Source organism: Dermochelys coriacea, chromosome 2 (assembly GCF_009764565.3).
Source record: "Dermochelys coriacea isolate rDerCor1 chromosome 2, rDerCor1.pri.v4, whole genome shotgun sequence".
NCBI lineage: Eukaryota > Metazoa > Chordata > Testudines > Dermochelyidae > Dermochelys > Dermochelys coriacea.
In genome coordinates this window covers 116171053-116188668 of record NC_050069.1, presented here as the reverse complement: position 1 = coordinate 116188668, position 17616 = coordinate 116171053, and the positions used below count along the sequence as shown (strand labels likewise).

General features: G+C 38.7%; 1 protein-coding gene across 3 annotated transcripts in view; it reads left to right on the top strand.

The window, feature by feature from the left end:
• Positions 1–17616, top strand: part of SYCP2L (synaptonemal complex protein 2 like) — a 52005-nt gene that overhangs the window by 12168 nt on the left and 22221 nt on the right. For all 3 annotated transcript variants that reach the window (XM_043508337.1, XM_043508338.1, XM_043508335.1), the window contains exons 11-22: positions 749–801; positions 1780–1825; positions 2701–2793; positions 2869–2929; positions 4004–4152; positions 5596–5656; positions 7661–7767; positions 8156–8231; positions 8337–8415; positions 9954–10011; positions 10817–10878; positions 13579–13630. In XM_043508337.1, coding sequence (XP_043364272.1) covers positions 749–801; positions 1780–1825; positions 2701–2793; positions 2869–2929; positions 4004–4152; positions 5596–5656; positions 7661–7767; positions 8156–8231; positions 8337–8415; positions 9954–10011; positions 10817–10878; positions 13579–13630 — 897 coding nt within the window. The remainder of the gene's footprint in view (positions 1–748; positions 802–1779; positions 1826–2700; positions 2794–2868; positions 2930–4003; positions 4153–5595; positions 5657–7660; positions 7768–8155; positions 8232–8336; positions 8416–9953; positions 10012–10816; positions 10879–13578; positions 13631–17616) is intronic.

Genomic DNA, 17616 nt, shown 5'->3' with positions numbered 1-17616 from the left:
TTCCAGAGTGGCCTAACTTATTCATCAAAGCTTTATATCAGAGCTAAAATGCCCTTTCCCACCAGTAGAAAGTGAATGTAGTACAGACAGTTACAACAGAAAGAGGACAGATTATGCTAAGATGTGAGCATGTGGGAACATTCTACCCAGGCATGTAATGTGCCCTCAATTCAGTGAGATCAATGAATGCCAAAAGCATAACAGTAACATTTATTTCTGTAAAGAAAATTGCTCAAATAGAACATGAGTATAAATAACCATGGGGAATTACATTTTAAATGACAAGCCATTTAGTGTTGTCAAACAGTTCAAGAAAACTGAGCAGAAGCTTAATGTGATATGCTACATATAATTTGGGTAAAGAGCTTTTTCCTATTATGGGCCCAATCCAACTCCCATTGATTTCAGTGGGAACTAAACTAAGCCCCCTAGTGAATATACATTAGTTGGATGTTACAATATGTGACCTGTGATGTTACAATATGTTCTCTTCCTTTGAATTGTTCCCCTTCTCGCAAGTGTTCCTGTACTGATGTGTGTGGTTCCTATGTGGGCTTTAACTAAACTGGGTTTGAATCAACTGATAGCTCCAACGATACTAACAGCTTGGGTTTGGATCATCTGACAGCTCCAGTGATCCTGTCGGTGGTCTTAGTCACCACACTACTATTTGCCCAACAATATATTGTTTACAAGTGTAAACAGTAACTAATTTTTTTTTTGTAACAAGCTTTCCTTTGGTTTGAAGGACTGCAGAAAATTTCTCAATCAACTAAATGACAGACTTGGGGATAAAAAAAGGTAAGTTCTCTACAGTGAACACGGAATGTAGTATCTGGCCTGCTGGACAGTCGGTGATTGCATTTTTATTTCCAATATGTATAGGTTGCCAAACCTTTGGTTATGTGGTATGTAAATTGCAACATGGGTATAAATGAGTGGCTAATAAATCCCTTTTACAAATCCTGGTATCTGCACTTATTTTGGTGGAAGAGAAAACTTTCACATCTAAAAATCTGAATTCATTTATTATGTGTTTAACTTCCTTTCTGAGCGTTGGTAATGAGGTTATGCTAGTCACATCACTTAATGCCCTCCTGAAAGGTGCTAAGAAACGGCAGTGATGAGGGAGGTAAAAGAGCCTGAATAAGCTAGAATAAAAGTCTGTTGCATAGATTTATAAAAGCTACCAATGAGTGAGAATCTATTTGGTTCAGTTGGTCTCCTGTTGGTGCATAGTGGCTCCTATAAATTTATCTAGCCTTTTTCTCAGTTCAATGTTACGCAACCAATGTGCTGAACTACTGATACTTCCTTTGGAAGATTATTTGTTTACGCTATTTAGATATTAATAAAAGAAGGCGCTGGGATAATTTATTCTTTTCTTTAATCTGTACTCATCAGTTAGTATTTTTTTCTTACTGCTGTTTAGAAGATAATGTGTGACCTGTGGGCCACCATTTCATTTATAAAGTACACATTTTAAAACTAACTCTGTAGCCCATCAGTGGGTCACCTTACGCTTGAAAATAAATTATTAGAGTTGATCTCATCTACTGACAGAATGAAGACACAATATCTGTATAGTATCTGCCTAAAAGAATATTGCAGGTGCTTAAAGGAAAACAAACTTATTTGACTGCTAGAAAATTTAGTCTTTTGATCAACAAGTCTAGAGAGACTTAACCTCTCATTCAGGTTTTTGGTTTTTCATTTAAATTCCCATTCTGACTTGTGTTCAGGAACAATTTATTATGTTCAAGTATGCTTCTTTTGCAGAGTTCATTCATTTCCCTGTATATCTGCTTTTGCTGACATGGAGGAGGTAAGTGTTTTTATGTACTCTGATGCATTCCTTATACTGTTTTTTAAAATGGACAAAATAACCTCATGTGATTAAAAGGTATTTAGTTCTGCTGCATCCTACAACTGTGTGAAGGGCATGATCCTGTACATTTGCTTTGCCAACCTGCTGTTTTTATTCTCTTTCCATTTTATTGGCAAGTTACCTACCATTTGTCTCAGCCAAACAATAAAGATGCTGAATAGACTGGCTCTCTCTTAAAGACCATGAGATGGATCACCTGTTCCTGCAGTAAAACACTAGGAACGGAACAGGGAGGAAAACAGAGATTGCCCTTGTACATTTTTTCCTCCCAAAATGGGTGTCGGAGGCAAACCTTGCCCTTTCTGCCCCCACAGAACAGATCACAGGCTAGCAGCTTACCCTACAGATCCACATAAGGATCCTTGTATCATGGCTCCGTTTCACAGTTCTTTAATTATGTAAGTGAATGTTAAGTATTTGGCACTGTGCTCCTTAGAAGGTTATCAAACTAACCTAAGTAACAGAAGTATTAGTCTCAAGAGGCTACCATCAGCTCGGCTTAATAAGTGCAGACAAATACATAGGACTTCCTAGAAGCTTGAACAAAACAATTGTGCAGTATTTACTTCAATCGAGAGTAAACATTATTTTTCCTTGGCTAATGTACAGTAATTTTCTGGTTCTGCTGGTGTTGTAAGTCAGTTACAAGCTAGTAGTTCATCTCTTCATACCATTTAGAAACAAATGTAAGTGTTCACAATAAAGATAATGCAAGTCTAGTTAAGCTAGTTAACACAGTTGAGAACAACAGTACTGTGGTTTTTGTATGGGCTCTTCTGGAAATAATGGCAATGGCTATTCTATTTCTTAAGGTGAAGAAGCCATCAGATGAGAAACTGGAGGAGTTTTGGATTGACTTCAATGTTGGAAGTCAGTGTGTGTCTTTCTACATAGACAGCACTGAGGTAAACCTATCTTCTGATTGCTTTTTGATTAGGCTAAAATACGTGAAGAGAATTTACTCCCAAATCCTTTTTTAGGGTGCTCTTTGGGACTCAGTGAGACTGCCAACAGAAACTGTCAGTAGTTACAGTCTGAGAGGTAAGATCACACAAAGGATATTATCTTTACAATCAATAGTAGCCAAAAGAAACTGCAGGTTTATATTAATACCTTACACTGAACTTCCAAGAAGCATCCAACAGGATCATAGTTGCCAAGTGTAGTCAGCTTCGAACACATGAAAATTTGCAACATAATTTGAGGTTGAGAGTCTCATAAAATTTTCAGTGTTTTAGGGTTTAAATTTATGCAATATATTTAAATAAAAATTGAAATAAAGTTCAATCCACTTCTGTAGTAACAAATAGCATACTTTTGAAATAACTTTAAGCATTTTGCGTATATCCAAATGTCTGCTGTTATGAATACCTATCATGAAAATGTATTATCTTCCCCATGGACCCAATGTAATGCTAACTGAAGTCAATGGAAATGCATCCGATGAAATGAGCTGTAGCTCACGAAAGCTTATGCTCAAATAAATTTGTTAGTCTCTAAGGTGCCACAAGTACTCCTTTTCTTTCTTCAATGGAAAGAGACTCACTGGGAGGGAGAATGGGCCCTGAAAGGCACTTTTTCTAAGCCTAACCTAGCAAAGAGTACTTGACTAAAATAGAGATCAAATATGTGCCAGGACTGTGAAGCAATAAATGCTAATTTAGGCCTCCCCCTACTCCCATAAATGTAATGGGAGGTTCCCTCCCATCAGGGGCAAACATGGACCCTTAGGGGGTAAAGACTCCTAGTTGTGATGGTGAAGTAGAAAGCCACAAACATGACCTAGCTGCTACTGTTTAGCTACGCAGGAGGAAGACTGCAGAGAGGGCTCATAGGGGGACTCTGTAACCTTCTGCATGGGATAGAATTTAGCTCCATGAGGGCTGCTGTGTCATCTGAGTGCACTGGTTGGTTTATGGAGAGGCCCAGGATGTGGTTATAGACTTATTTGTACTCTGTAAAGAGAGGAGGATAAAACTTTATGCATACTCAAAATTTTTTTACTTTTCAAAAGTGACTCTCTTGGTGTGGAAAATGGCATGCTAATTATTTCAGTGATATACTGCCACTTTCTGTGTAATTCTAAACCAGATTCTAATTTCCCTTTTTAAATAGAGGATAATGAAGAAAAGATAGTTAAAATTTACCTGAAGAACCCTACTATGATCAATGGCAAAGAAGTAACAAAAATCAAAATTCTCTTCAATGCCAAATTTGATATTTTGAATACACTCAATGAAGTTCTGGGAGAAGACAAAATGATGGCAAGTATTAATTTTTGACTTTATTGTAAAATCATTTACAGTCATAAGATTTTTTTTTTTAACTTCCTGGTTCACTTTCAAATGAATTGGTTAAAAGTTTAACTAGTCCTGAAAGATCTCAGCTCTTAGATTTAACCAGAGAAGGAGAAAAATGTTTGTTTCCTCTTTTGATGCTATGAAAATTCTTTCAAGCCGCCTTAGTATACCATGCAGTCTTTTCCTTGTCTCCCTACTGAGGCCAGGTTTAAACTAAAAAAGTTCTGCTGGCATAGATACGTTAGCCAAGAGTATGGGGAAAAACCACACATTCTAGCCAACATAGCTATGCCAGCAAAACCCTCAGTGTAGAGACTGCTATATTGGTAGACAAACTCCTGTTGGCATACACTACATCTACGCTAGGTAGCTTTGCTGAAATAGCTATACCTGTCTAGTTACACCAGCAAAGCCCCTGTAGTATAGACTAGTTCTTAGTCTTCTACACTAGAAATTCAGGTTGTGTTTACCTAGTCTTCCACCAGAATATGAGACATGAACTCAAGCTAATGCTACAGTGCAATACTGATGTCTGCTCTCTTATGGGTTTTTGTAATTAAATGTTCCTTCTCCTTCTAATGTTCAATGACTGCTCAGATGTAAGTTAGATGCTGTGGCACTTTGACCAAAAGAGAAGATGTTCCCTGCCCCTTTCAAATGTTTCTTTCTAATGCCCAAAAGAATGGCCGATGAAGTGAGCTGTAGCTCACGAAAGCTTATGCTCTAATAAATGTGTTAGTCTCTAAGGTGCCACAAGTACTCCTTTTCTTTTTGTGTTTAGAAGGTGAGGTCTTGAGCTATTACTGGCTGCCTAATAATGGGTTTGTTTACCTGCATAGTTGATTCAATACAAGTATTTAAGTTTATCCTATTATTGCACTTTGAAGTACATCATTCTATTTAGATAAATGGGTAACCTAAAAATACAAATGTGTTTTCTTGTCAGCTCATAGCATAAAATGGACCATGACATGCACATTGGGAAAAGAGGAGCTTGTGGGTCCTGCAAAATTCAAATGTTCAGATGAAAGTAAAAAACCATGATCATACTCTGTAAACTAATGAAACACTATGGGCAAAGAAGGAAGAAAGACTGACTTTGTTTGTTTGGGCTTTTAAGTACTTGGGAGAAACTCTCATTATGGGACCCACAGAAGTACCTAATTACTGAGGGAATAAAGATGTGTCGTAAATGAGCATACTTTTATGCTTGCAGCAGGGTAAATGATTTCAAAGTATTGACTACAGTAATACACTGAGAGCAACTACATTATATGTCATTAGCATTATTCAATGCTTTGTTACCTAAACATATACAAGAAATTGGGTTTCTTGGATAAAGAGTTCTGGTTTTGTTTTTTTATCTGTAAAAAACAAACACTAATTTAGATTAGTTTACCCCAACAGATCAAGACTGATAGAGAGAATCTCATCAGCACTGAGGAACAAACAAAGCAAAATGGAACATGTGAGTTTTTAAAACCATAGATTTCCTGTAGCTGATGGAATTCTAAGAATTATGAATGACATCAGAAAACTGCATATTCTCCAGAAAGCATCAGCAGCTGTAGAGATTTTCATTTAAAGTAACTTTCTAGATATTTTCCATAATGATTAGATCTTTAACAGTGGGGACTGAGGTACTGTTGCTGAAGTCATACAGCTATGTTGAAAATGTCTCAAGACAAATAATATTAATGAAGTGGGTGAAAATTGCAAACAGGATTTAGCAGCTGAAGTAGAATTTATGCCTTAAAAATATCTCTGGAAAATGGAAGACTCAAATATGAAGTCTTAACATTAGTCTCTAAAAAGTAAGTTTTCTATGAATGAGAAGACTGAGTAAAACTTTCAAAAGTTCACTTTGGGACTTACCCTCCCAAGTCACCTAAGCACTTCAAAAAGTTTTACCAAGTCATCTTCCATAAGAACACCAGCAAGTGCTTTTTGGGCTTCCTTTTGTTTCCAGAGTTGCAATGTTTTCTTGCAGTTCTTATGATTACGGTTTTTTTTTCCTGCCTTGGAGACTTTTAATGATGCTGAGTCCAATTTATTTTCAAATTAAATTCTAGTTCCAAACTTTGAAATTGAAAAATAAAGCATTCCTAATAAAATCTTAAAACTGTAGACCTTTTCATAACTCATCTTGAATATTGAACCCATAGCATGGTTACTTGTTTTGGCAAGTAAATCTGCCTCTTTTTTTGATTTTTTTTTTGTTTTTGTTTGTATATTATAATACGGCCAAATTCAGAAACAATGCAAGTAGTTATACATTGGTAAATTGGGGCTTATCTCTTCTAGAAAACTAGGTCATGTTAAAAGACTGCCTTGAAGTCATACTAACAAACCTATTAATCACACTTTTGCAGTCAATATTGACAGGGACAAACTACGTTTAACACTGTGTCACCTGGACTTGGGTAAAACCTCTAGTTTCTTTCGGGCACACCACAACTAGTTGATAAGATGTTACACATGACTTGTACTTGTTCACACTAACTGTAAAGACTCCAACATGACCCAATTTTCTTAGAAAGACTAGACCTGTCTTCATATGCTGATGGGGCAGAATATTGTCACTGCAGGAAGGTGTAAGACAAAGAAGGCACCACAGTTTTGTCTTTATACTCTGGGCTGCTTTTTCTCCTACAATATCCTCTAATTACCACCATTCATGTGATCTCTGGATTTAATTGACAAAGCTTGCAGTAAATCTCTTAGGCAGTGCTCTCCCTTTGGTGTACAACATAAACTTTCTTGTTAACTATGGCGATCCATTGATGCCACAATTAGAGCATCAGAAATGCCTCAGGCAGCTACTCAACTACGTTTTCTAGTTCCAATTATCTGAGACAGTAACTAGCACTTGTTTAGTAGCTTTTTCCCTGCCAACCTTACTATCCCTAAATCAAGCTACTACTGAAGTTCCCCAAATTCAGTGGAAGCTCAGCTGTGTAAAGTGGACAACAGGTAGATCAGAAGCTGCTGTTGGTTATTCTTTGTCCATCTGAAATACGCACAAAGGTGAACCTCCCCAAAATAGATACCCCTTAAAAGTATTTGATCACCTAGATGCTCCATGGAATGTATTTGTGGGGTTAATGCTAACTGCAGAATGTTGTTTTTTTAATATTTGCAGAATAATAGCACAGAGAGGACCCAGTCATGATTTGTGGAGAAGGGTTTGGTCCCATTACATGTTCATACAATGTACAGGAAATTATAGTCCCTACTCCAAAGAGCTTGTAGCCCAATTAGGGACAAAGGTGTAGAACACAATGGAGAGGTAGCAGGGGGAAGACCACATGAATCTAGTTGCTTCTATTGACTACATGTTCAATGTGGAGGATTTGTATGATTTTGTTCAATATGATCTAGAAGGCTGTAGTGCTCTTCACGTTTTGCTGGAAATCTAGAAGGGGAAAAATCTATGTATTAAGAGATTCTTTCTCAAATTACTGTTTCACAGTAATAAATTGTGAATTCAGCTACTTACAGTGGAAGAAAGATTCTACAAACAGTGAAAAAACAGATTCTTTATCAGACATCCTGACTTCTCAATATAGTGATCAATCGGTAAGTATGAGTGTTTGGGATCCTATGTAGAAATATAATAGTTTCTCCCTTCTTTTCATAGACATGGTAGATGGTACTTTCAAATGTGCTTCAGTGACTTAGATCATTTAGAAAATTTTACCCAGTCTTTCCAAGTCTCACAGCTATCGGGGAAAGGTAAACATGTGTTTTCCAAAACTTTCAAAGAAAGATGCTACACTTTATTGCCCAGGAATGTTTCAGTTCATAAGTGTAGCCATAATTGTCACATAGACTAGCACTTTCCCACCAAATGGAACAATACATTTGAATATTCAGGAATGTTTCCTGGCCACACTCCTCTGGGAGTAGGAACATAAATATTAGTGTCGTGTGCATATCATGTTCTTAATTTCATATCTCAAACCAGCATAAAACTAGTTCTGGTGTCACTACGAGCATGGGAAGCCAACAGACTGAAACTGAAGATGCTAAGCTAAGCCAAGGTCAGGCATGATTTCTCGTAGGTTATAAATATCATTCATGTATAAGAAAGGGTTTGCTTTTGTAGACCTGCACAAATACGGTTTTATCTCTATTAAAATTTTCAGAGTGTGAAGCTGCAGTTTCCCAAACTCTTTCAGCAAAAAAGTCTAAAACTCCATCACCTAAACTGAATGATAAAACCAGGTAAGCACTTTGGAGATACAAGATCTTGTCCAAAAGATTAAAATGTCCTTGGGGGGGCTTTTTGTATGTTTCTGTTTAACAAGCCATCCAGAACTTGGTTGTTACTAAGTCAAAACTCATATTTACTACTGTAAACCTAGCCCTAAGGCATGGCTGCAGCCTTCTCCTTTTCTCTTGATAGTTATGGGTCCTGGATTTACCTATATGGGTGCCTGGTGTCTCCACTCAAGGAAACCCCTGCTAGCTCAGAGAACACAGAGGGCTTATCCCTTGTGAAAATATTTCTCACATGATCTCATTCATAGGAGTATCAGTCAGAACACACAAATAAAACAGCTATCACAATTCCCAGAGTAATAAAACAATAACTGGGGCTTTATTAGGTATGGGGCACTCAGAATAAGGGACAGTGGCAAAGAGGATTAAGATAAGCACAAATCATAAAACATAATTCTACCTCTCCCAACATTTACAGCCAGAAGAAACAATGCTGTGCTCCCTGCAAGAACATGCCTAGGCAAATATTGAATTTAGGCTCAGTCTGTGATGGGCAGTGCAGTGAGGATTCAGTTGCCATCTTAAAACAAAATAAACAAACAAGGGTATTCTTACAAAGCATCCACACCAAGGATAGTAAGATCATCCTTGTGGCTCTCTGGTCTGGATTCCACTGCTGTTAGGTTGGTTCTTGGTAGCCTGACCATGATTCTCCTCAGCCTTCTAAGTTTCTGGTCTCTGCTGAGATGACGCTGTTCAATGGTCCAGGAATCCCAAAAGGTTTCTCTTAGTAAGGAGTGTGGAGAATAGAGGGGTCCTCCCTGGCTGTGATGATTTTCTCCCTGCTACACACCAAACACAGCCAAAAACCAAACCCTTTGTCTCTGAGTTCTGGCTTCTGGTTGGTTGTGGTAATGTTGCTAGCCAGTTTTCTCTCTACCTTGGATCTTAGGCAATCTGGGTGACGGAATCCTGAGTCTCTGTAACCATTGCTGCTATAGTCCAGGAGTGAGTCCCCCAGAGGGTCTGGAAAGGGTTACACTACATTAATAGGAAAAAGAGTTGGAGTGGGGAGAAGCTGCCTAGTGATTATAAAAAAACCCTAAACTTCTGAGTGCTATTCCTGCTCTTCGTGGCTTGCTGTGACCTTAACTGCTGTCTTTTTAATTTAATTTAATCTGAAAAATTGGTCAAATACTTTGTATTATAGGGTTTACTTTTCTAATGTGCTCTGGGTTGTTTGGTTGTAAAGTAGCTATATAAACAGTTCTATCTCTACCATGTAGTAGTCACACTAACTGGCTCTAATCTTAGTGCCTAGTTATCTCCTCCTTTCTTAATAGTAGTACAGAATAGTACTTTCCTTATTACTAGTTTCAGCATTGTTGGAACTGAACAGTTCTCTCCCCTCTTCCCCTGACCTTTATTGCATTGGAGTTAACTGGGCTATTGACTTACATTACCTTCATATTGTTTTAATTGGCTTTACATTGATGGTAATTTAGAACTGTTTTCTTACCCTTTCCTTCCATTGTTTATAGTGAACCACCCATAGAAGAACAGCCAGATTTACAGGTTGTAGAAGAACATTCCCCAGAGGTATGTCTATCTGTCTTTGTGGCACAGTTTACATGCAAAATTTTTATTCAAGTGCTTTTTTCCTTTTTTGCACAGTAAAACAATTAAATTAGAACACTGCAAATATTGATTACGTACTGAGACAGAACAGTCTTCTGTGTTTGTACAGTACTTGCCACAATGGTAACCAGGCCCGTGACTGGGGCTCCTAAGTGTTACTACAAGGCAAATAATAACCTATTGCCTCGTGGTCTGTTCTTCCACCCTTGTAATGTGGGGGAGAAATAATAATAAAGAACCTAGAAACCTTAGCCAGAATCTTCAAACCCAAATGCCTAAAATAAGGTACCTCAGCAGAAGTAGCCTGATGTCTTTTCAGAAGGATTTGAACACCTGGACACCTAAATAAAAGTGATATTTGATTTTGAGGTCCATGTTCAGCACCTATGAAAATTCAACCTACTGTAACTGGTGCCTGGTCTCGGGTGCCCAGGTACCATGAAAGAAACTTTTACTTTTGTCTTTTCTGGGCAGGCAAGGCCAAAACAAGACTGTGTCTATCCTGTGAATGAGTTAAAGATTTTAAGTATTTAATCTTTTCTGTTCCCCTTCTGGTTGTTCCCTTACTGGTCCACCCCTTCCCTAACTTCTGGGTATAAAGTATTATAGAACCTGGTATTATGGCAGATTATGATATGATATTTGTTTTGGAGTGATTCTATGAACTAATATGGATGGGTGTGTATATTTTCATTTGCAGCATATTGAGTAAATAGCTTTACTCTGTGTGCCATAGTTTTAAATCCTGTAACTTCCTTTCTTTTAGGCTGATGAATGGGAGAAGAAAAATAGAAGAACAAGCTTGAGCAAACAAATAATGGAAGCAAAGTACAGTATACGAGTCTTGAATGTGTACTAAGCCTTGGTGCACTGTAGCTTAAATATTTCTAGCATTCGTGTTCAGTGTTAAAAACTGATTTAAGTAAAAAATGCTTCTCGGCTGCTCTCAGCTAAAATCAAATGTAAACTGACTGACTAGAGCAGCCATGCCCTCTAGTGATATTTTCTAGTATAGCAATTAATCAGTCTGGTTGAGGTTACCAGTGCTTCAGAGGAGGATCCGTTTCTACACTGCCCATAACATACAAGAGCTAACTGATATACTAAAGAGGAAATTTCTTCTTGACTCCCACTGATTATATTTATGCCCTGAAAGAGGAAGACTGGTGGCCTCTGTAAATTTACTTTAGTATAGCTGCCGGTGACTTAATTTGCAAATGTCTAATCTGCTCTGATATTAAGTTTTGACAACATACAGTAACGAGTTCCATCGATAATTTTTTTGCATGTAGTGTGTAGTGTTTTTTTTATATTTTAAACTTGAAAACACTAGACTGATTGTATAATGAGGTTTTGAAGGGGTCTGTCTAGCTTTTGAGCTTCAGGGACCCAGGAAGCAGGGGATAGCCAGAGTGCCATGCTTTAACACCATGCTCCTGAACTGCTCCCCGTGCCACGGCAACAACCCAACACCACTCTGTGAGCCACTGAATTAAAATCCGGTCATTTGGATTCAAAAGGCATACATGGACTACTTCATGGTCTGCTGTAGCAAAGGATGCTGACTGCCATTTTCTAGACTAGTTAAAAGTGAAACTTTGAGAAATTCTTCTAAAAGGCTGAGAGGTAATGGGTTTCAGAGTAGCAGCTGTGTTAGTCTGTATCCGCAGAAAGAAAAAGAGAACTTGTGGCACCTTAGAGACTAAAAAATTTATTTGAGCATAAGCTTTCGTGAGCTACAGCTCACTTCATCATAATGGGGTTTAGCTGACTGGCTCCATTTAGTGGGTTTAGACAATCACTCACACATGAAGACAATAGAAAATGAAAGAATTTAGTTGCTTCTTTCAAATACATCTATCTTCTCTAAAATCTGAATATAATCTTTTTAGTGTTTTACATCTCTGAGAGTCATACCACTATAAACTCAGGCATTGTTGGCTTGAGTCTGCAGGCAGAAAAACAGCGAGGAAGAAACCATTGCTAAAGCTTATCCATCCATATGACTGAGTGTTGTTTCAAACACAATTATACCATTTAAACTATTCACTGCTGCTTGTAGTGACAGCAACTTCCCTCACAGAGTTCTCCACAGTATCTGGGTGTTCTTTTTGTGTCCTTAGATGATGTGTCTATGCTTCATATGTATAACGCTTTAAGTTTTGAATATCTACTATTGTCGGATTCTTCTTTGTTCTGGTAACACTGAGAATTGTTGTTCTTAAAATTAGGATGATATTGAGGTTTACATTGCAGTTAGCTAAAAAGGTGGCAGTTTCAATCCCCAAGTGTTCAAAAATCAGATGTCAAACAAACAGAAGAACTTAGCTGAATTTTTGAATTGGTTGTGGATGGAAACTGAAAAATTGACATAGGAAAATCTTTGGTTTAAAACATGGACATCTTAGTGAATATTTGAATTTCTCACAACAGGTGCCTCCTGTGGAGGAATGGGTTGACTTCACAGACATTAGAAATGGAGAAGATGAAATACTAGGCTGTCTAGCCCTCCATCACTCTGCCACTGCAGGATTGCTCCATTCTAGTGTTCTAGCCAATGTAGTTCTAAAAGCAATGCAGCTTCCATCTTTGCTGTTGGGAATCCACAACATGTGAGAAAGGATCTAGTTCTGTGTGTGCACAACTTTTCCACTGTTAAACAGAAAAGTAGAATACACAGCCATTTTGACAGCTAATTTTTACAGTGGTGCTGAATCTCAGGAACACTGATTTTAGGTTTCAGAGGAGCACCCATGTTAGTCTGTATCCGCAAAAAGAAAAGGAGTACTTGTGGCACCTTGGAGACTAACACATTTATTTGAGCATAAGCTTTTGTGAGCTATGAAGTGAGCTGTAGCTCACGAAAGCTTGTGCTCAAATAAATTTTAGTCTCTAAGGTGCCACAAGTACTCCTTTTCTTTTTACTGATGATTTTACACACTCTTACTAATGTTGGGGAAATATGAGGCCTATTTCAAGATGCAATATAGAGATGTGACTAGAGAGCAACCATTAAGAGGTGACTTTTCAGAAATGGCTAGGGAAAAGGTCCCTTTGAAAGCCTCTTGGGTTCTTTTCAAAATTCCATCCGCATACACTAGTGATATTTTTTTTCTTACCTTTCTCTACTATTATTGATAGCTTTTGGGGAGCAGAGAGATACCTAATTTACATAATGTAACATGCTAAGTTGGCTTAAAGGACCTACAAAAGATGCAAAATTGTCTTGAACTTACTTTCTAAGGAAACAAGGTATGAGAACCAAACACAAGAAAAGTATAGTGATGAGGAGGAAGGGATAAGAAACCAAGACTTAAAACAGGAATAAGTGCTTGCTTAGACTTTTGTTAATGCATCTTGGTGAGTTTTAGATACCTGAACTCTGTGTATAATATTAATGATAAATATTGTAAATGGCTGCAGTTTTTTTTCAGTACTCCATTTTTAGTGAAATTTATGAAAGTTGAGTGCTCTTTCATAATTGTATGCCAGAAACATTTCACATATTAAGTACATTTTGCTTTGCAGGATGAATTCCTATGACTTTGAAAATTCATCTGACTCTCTGAATTATGAGAAGGTAAAGTTTGGGGAAATTACTGGCATAGAAACAAAAACAATCACATTTTGCTTTATATTCAGCAACCAGTTGACGGTAATAAGTTTCAATAGGCTGCATCTCTTAACTGCAGATGAAGTGAAAAGTTTTTCTGAGAAGGTTGAAATTGATCCTAGAAGCTAGGAACAAATGATGATAGATATGGGTGAAAATGAGATGTGAGACTCGTGTCTCATTTCATAGGATTGGATGCAAAAGCTTGTGCTTCTATCTGATGGAGTAATCCTAACGTGTTGCAGGTTGTAGTGAATGTAATATGGTGCAGCCATTTGAGTCCATACCATCAAGTTTATTTTCCTTGCCAACGGACAGTAACTTGACTCAAATGAGGTTGAGAATATTTTGCTGTGTTTAAATAGTCAATTTTTTCCCCTTGTCTGAATAGAGAGGATGAACTAAAGTCAGTGGTTCTCAGCCTCTTTCATATCATGACTCCATGATACAACAGAAGGTTTTGGGATCCCGGTCTTGCCATAGAGAAATGGAAGGTGGTCATATCTCACAGGCTGAGAAACCCCAACTAAGCCAATAATTGAGAAAATATTCTTCATTATAAAATAGGTGCCAGACTTAAGCCTGAAACTTGTCAAGAACTTTAATGAAAGCCAAAAAGTTGCATGAATGGTCTAGGTCTTTACAAGAAGTTACTAAATACTTCTGGGGACTTCCTTCAGGATAGCTTCCACACATGAAACCTCTGATTTTTGTTAATGTAACTATCATTACCATTTGGTAGCATACAAAAAGAGTCTTTGATCCCTATCCTTCAAAGTGGTGGCATAGCAGGGCTGGTATTATGGTTGCCTGACCCTTCTCATTTTCACATCCTGCTTTCAGTTGCTTATAACTTTTCTGACTTTAACCGTATGGGCTGAAATTTTCCATGCTGGGTGTCTGCCTCAGGCTGAAATGTTTTGGAAAAGTTAAACCAAAATAGCTGTCACTTCTGAGAACAATGCTAGGGAAAAATAGTGGTAGCACACACTAAAATTCTGGTGACATTTTGTCTGAGACGTTCTAACACTCCATATTTGGGAGCATGGACTTGAAATTTGGTGTGTGTATCAGGAGCTGGTGGGGTCAATAGCCTTTGTCAGGGATGTGCCACTCTTTATACCCATGAAAAGAGTTCTAAGCCTTTGAAAAGTTACAATTTGTAGGTACTTGGGACTTGTTAGAGAAGCACAGCTAAAATCTCTGAAGATTCCATCCATCCTGAGCCAGAGGCTGTGGAGGACTTTATCTGCAATTGTAGCTCTGGGCTGCTGCAGGCCAGATCCAGGTCTGGACACCAGAACTGAAAGCTGGGAGGCGCGTACGCTCGCTCTCTCTCTCTCTCTCTCTCATGCTCTCAATACCCCTTCCACCCTTTTGATGCCCAGGCAGCATGGAGAAGAAAGCTGCCTGAGTCTAATGCAGAGGGCATGAGAGCTGGACTTGTGGGTAGATTAGGAAGGAGGCTGACAATGGTGGGAGGGGCTGGAGGCTGGCGTGGCAAGGACACTGGGACTGAAAGTAGAGGTGAGAGAGGAGACTGGGACAGGCTGGACAGGAAGACTACGACTAGGAGCCATTCAGATGGGGGAATGGAGGTGGAATGGGGGAGAGGGGAACATTTTTGATAAATCAAGGTGTTGGTTGAGAACTGGGTTTGGCTGAGGAAAGAAAATGGAACAAGAAGGAGTAGAGGGGTGGGTGTGGGGGGGGGAGGGGGGAGAGAATTGCACTGAGATTGGATGGGATGGCAAAGTAGAGGGACTGGGAGCCAGTGGGGATAAGGAATGTGAGCATGGATGCAGGACCCACTGGATGGTAGGTCGGGGGCAGAGAGACAGACGGATTGGGAAGCTGGGTGGGCAGGAACTGAGAACAATTTGGCAAGAAGGGTGAAAGAGATATATAAAGTCCTAGGGGAACTGGGATGCGAAGTCTAGCAGAGGAGACTAGGACTGGCTGGGGAAGAAGTCTGGGACAAGGAGCCAGAGTGGGGAAGAGACAGGACTGACACAGAGATAGAAGGAGTCAGGCATGGGGTGGGGAGGAATGGGCAAAAGATTCAGTGCCCTCGGGAAAACACTACTCTCCAGAGCCTGAAACAGAGCCAAAGATTCCTGAGTCTCACCATTCCTCTGCTGTTGGGTTTCACATTCTCATCTAGTGGTGGTCCACAAAGAGGATGATACCCTACTAATGCATTGTAATTTCAAGTGGCAGATGTCTCCCCAGTGGATCTAAAAGTTTCCACTCTACCCAGGGTGGAGTCCGTATGATGCAACAAGATTAAATTTCTTTTATTTAAGACTTTTTTTTTTTAAAAAAAAAAAGAGAAAAGTGAACACACAAACCTAAATTAAAAGGATATTATAAAGACAAGCCTTCACAAGATGAGAAATACCAGGGATTCAGCTTCAACTCTGTCATGTATACATTATGATCATGATCACATAATATTTTTTTTCTACAGGACCCTTGTCTCATTCAGTACCCAGGCTGGACCTGTTTAGGAGCTGGATCAGGGGTGTGTGGTGAAAGACTTGAGAACCTCTGCTTCATTTGTTGCACAAGTTGGAATGTGTGTGGTGACTGAGGCAGAGGATTGCAGGAAGAGAAGGGATGATCCCATGGCTGTTGAATGGCTGACTTGACACCCTAGGGCTTCATTGGTAAAAGTGCTGAGCACTCAGTCAGTTGAAGTCAATGGGAGCTGTGCTTTGTATGTATAAAGTGCCATATAAAGCTAAATACTCTTGGGGGGGGGGGATGAGTTCCTAGGGATCTTAACCTGGGTACCCAAAATGAGTGGATATTTTTGACCTTCATCCTTCTGTGCTTCAGTTCCCCATTGGTAAGGATGAGATCATACCCCCTCATTGTAGAGATAAATTAATGTTTGTGCAATACTCAGATATTATTGTGATGGGCACCAGGAAAAGCCCATGAGGAAATTAATAATTCTGTTTTCAGGGTTTGAATAGTGTGCAGAAAAATAAGACCTGGCGTCTCACATTGAATAATGAGGAAGAAATGAAAAACTGAATAGCTGCTTGTTACATGAGTACTGTCCATCCTGTGCACTGAATGAGGCAGTGAATCTTGTGGAAAAAGTAGTACGTGATCATGTAAATAATGACTGTTTCACAATACAAAGACACAAGGGGGTTGAATTAAGGTTGCATGGACAACCTTAATTCTGGCATTTTAACTCTCTAGTACCCTGCTTTGCAACTTCACAGTTTTTGTTTTTAGAATAATTTTGTATGTGTGTAACATTAACTAGCCTACATAAGGTAAGACCAGTCTACTAAGTACCACTAGGGCAGGAGAATTCTTATTTGTTTTTTTGTGGTGAATATAGGTGCCCCTAAAGCTTCTGTTGCTGGTAGTGGAACTGGTGCAGCTGCAACACTGGTGAAACTTTAACATAGTTAAGACGTTTGCTAATGTTGAAGCACCTTAAGTGTTTTTGATGTAATGTAAAGAAAAATGCAGAGCCAAGTGTCAAAACTCAACTGTTCTCCTAGGAATTCACTGAACTTTTATGTTAATCAGCACTTAGTGAAATATTTAAACAGATGGTGCAAAGAAATGAGATTATTGTAACTAACAGCAGTTTAACTGCTCTCCACCAGATTCCATTTACTGCCCCTGTGCTTGCTATCCACTCAGTTATTACCTCTTCCCTGGTTTAATGCCCCTCAAATTCTAGCTGAAAGGAAAAATCTGAATCTCAGGCAAGTATTCGGCACCTTACATCTTTCAATACTACCACTAGGTGTCGGCATAAAGTACTACTCTCCTACATTCTACAATATGTTACTTACTTATTTAGACTGAGATAAACAGCAATATCTTTAGCCAGCATTTGCCATGTCTAGCATTTTGTATTTTATCCAGAGTGCCTTGGCAATTATCAGGGTTATCCTGATTTGAATACTATTTCAGTAATA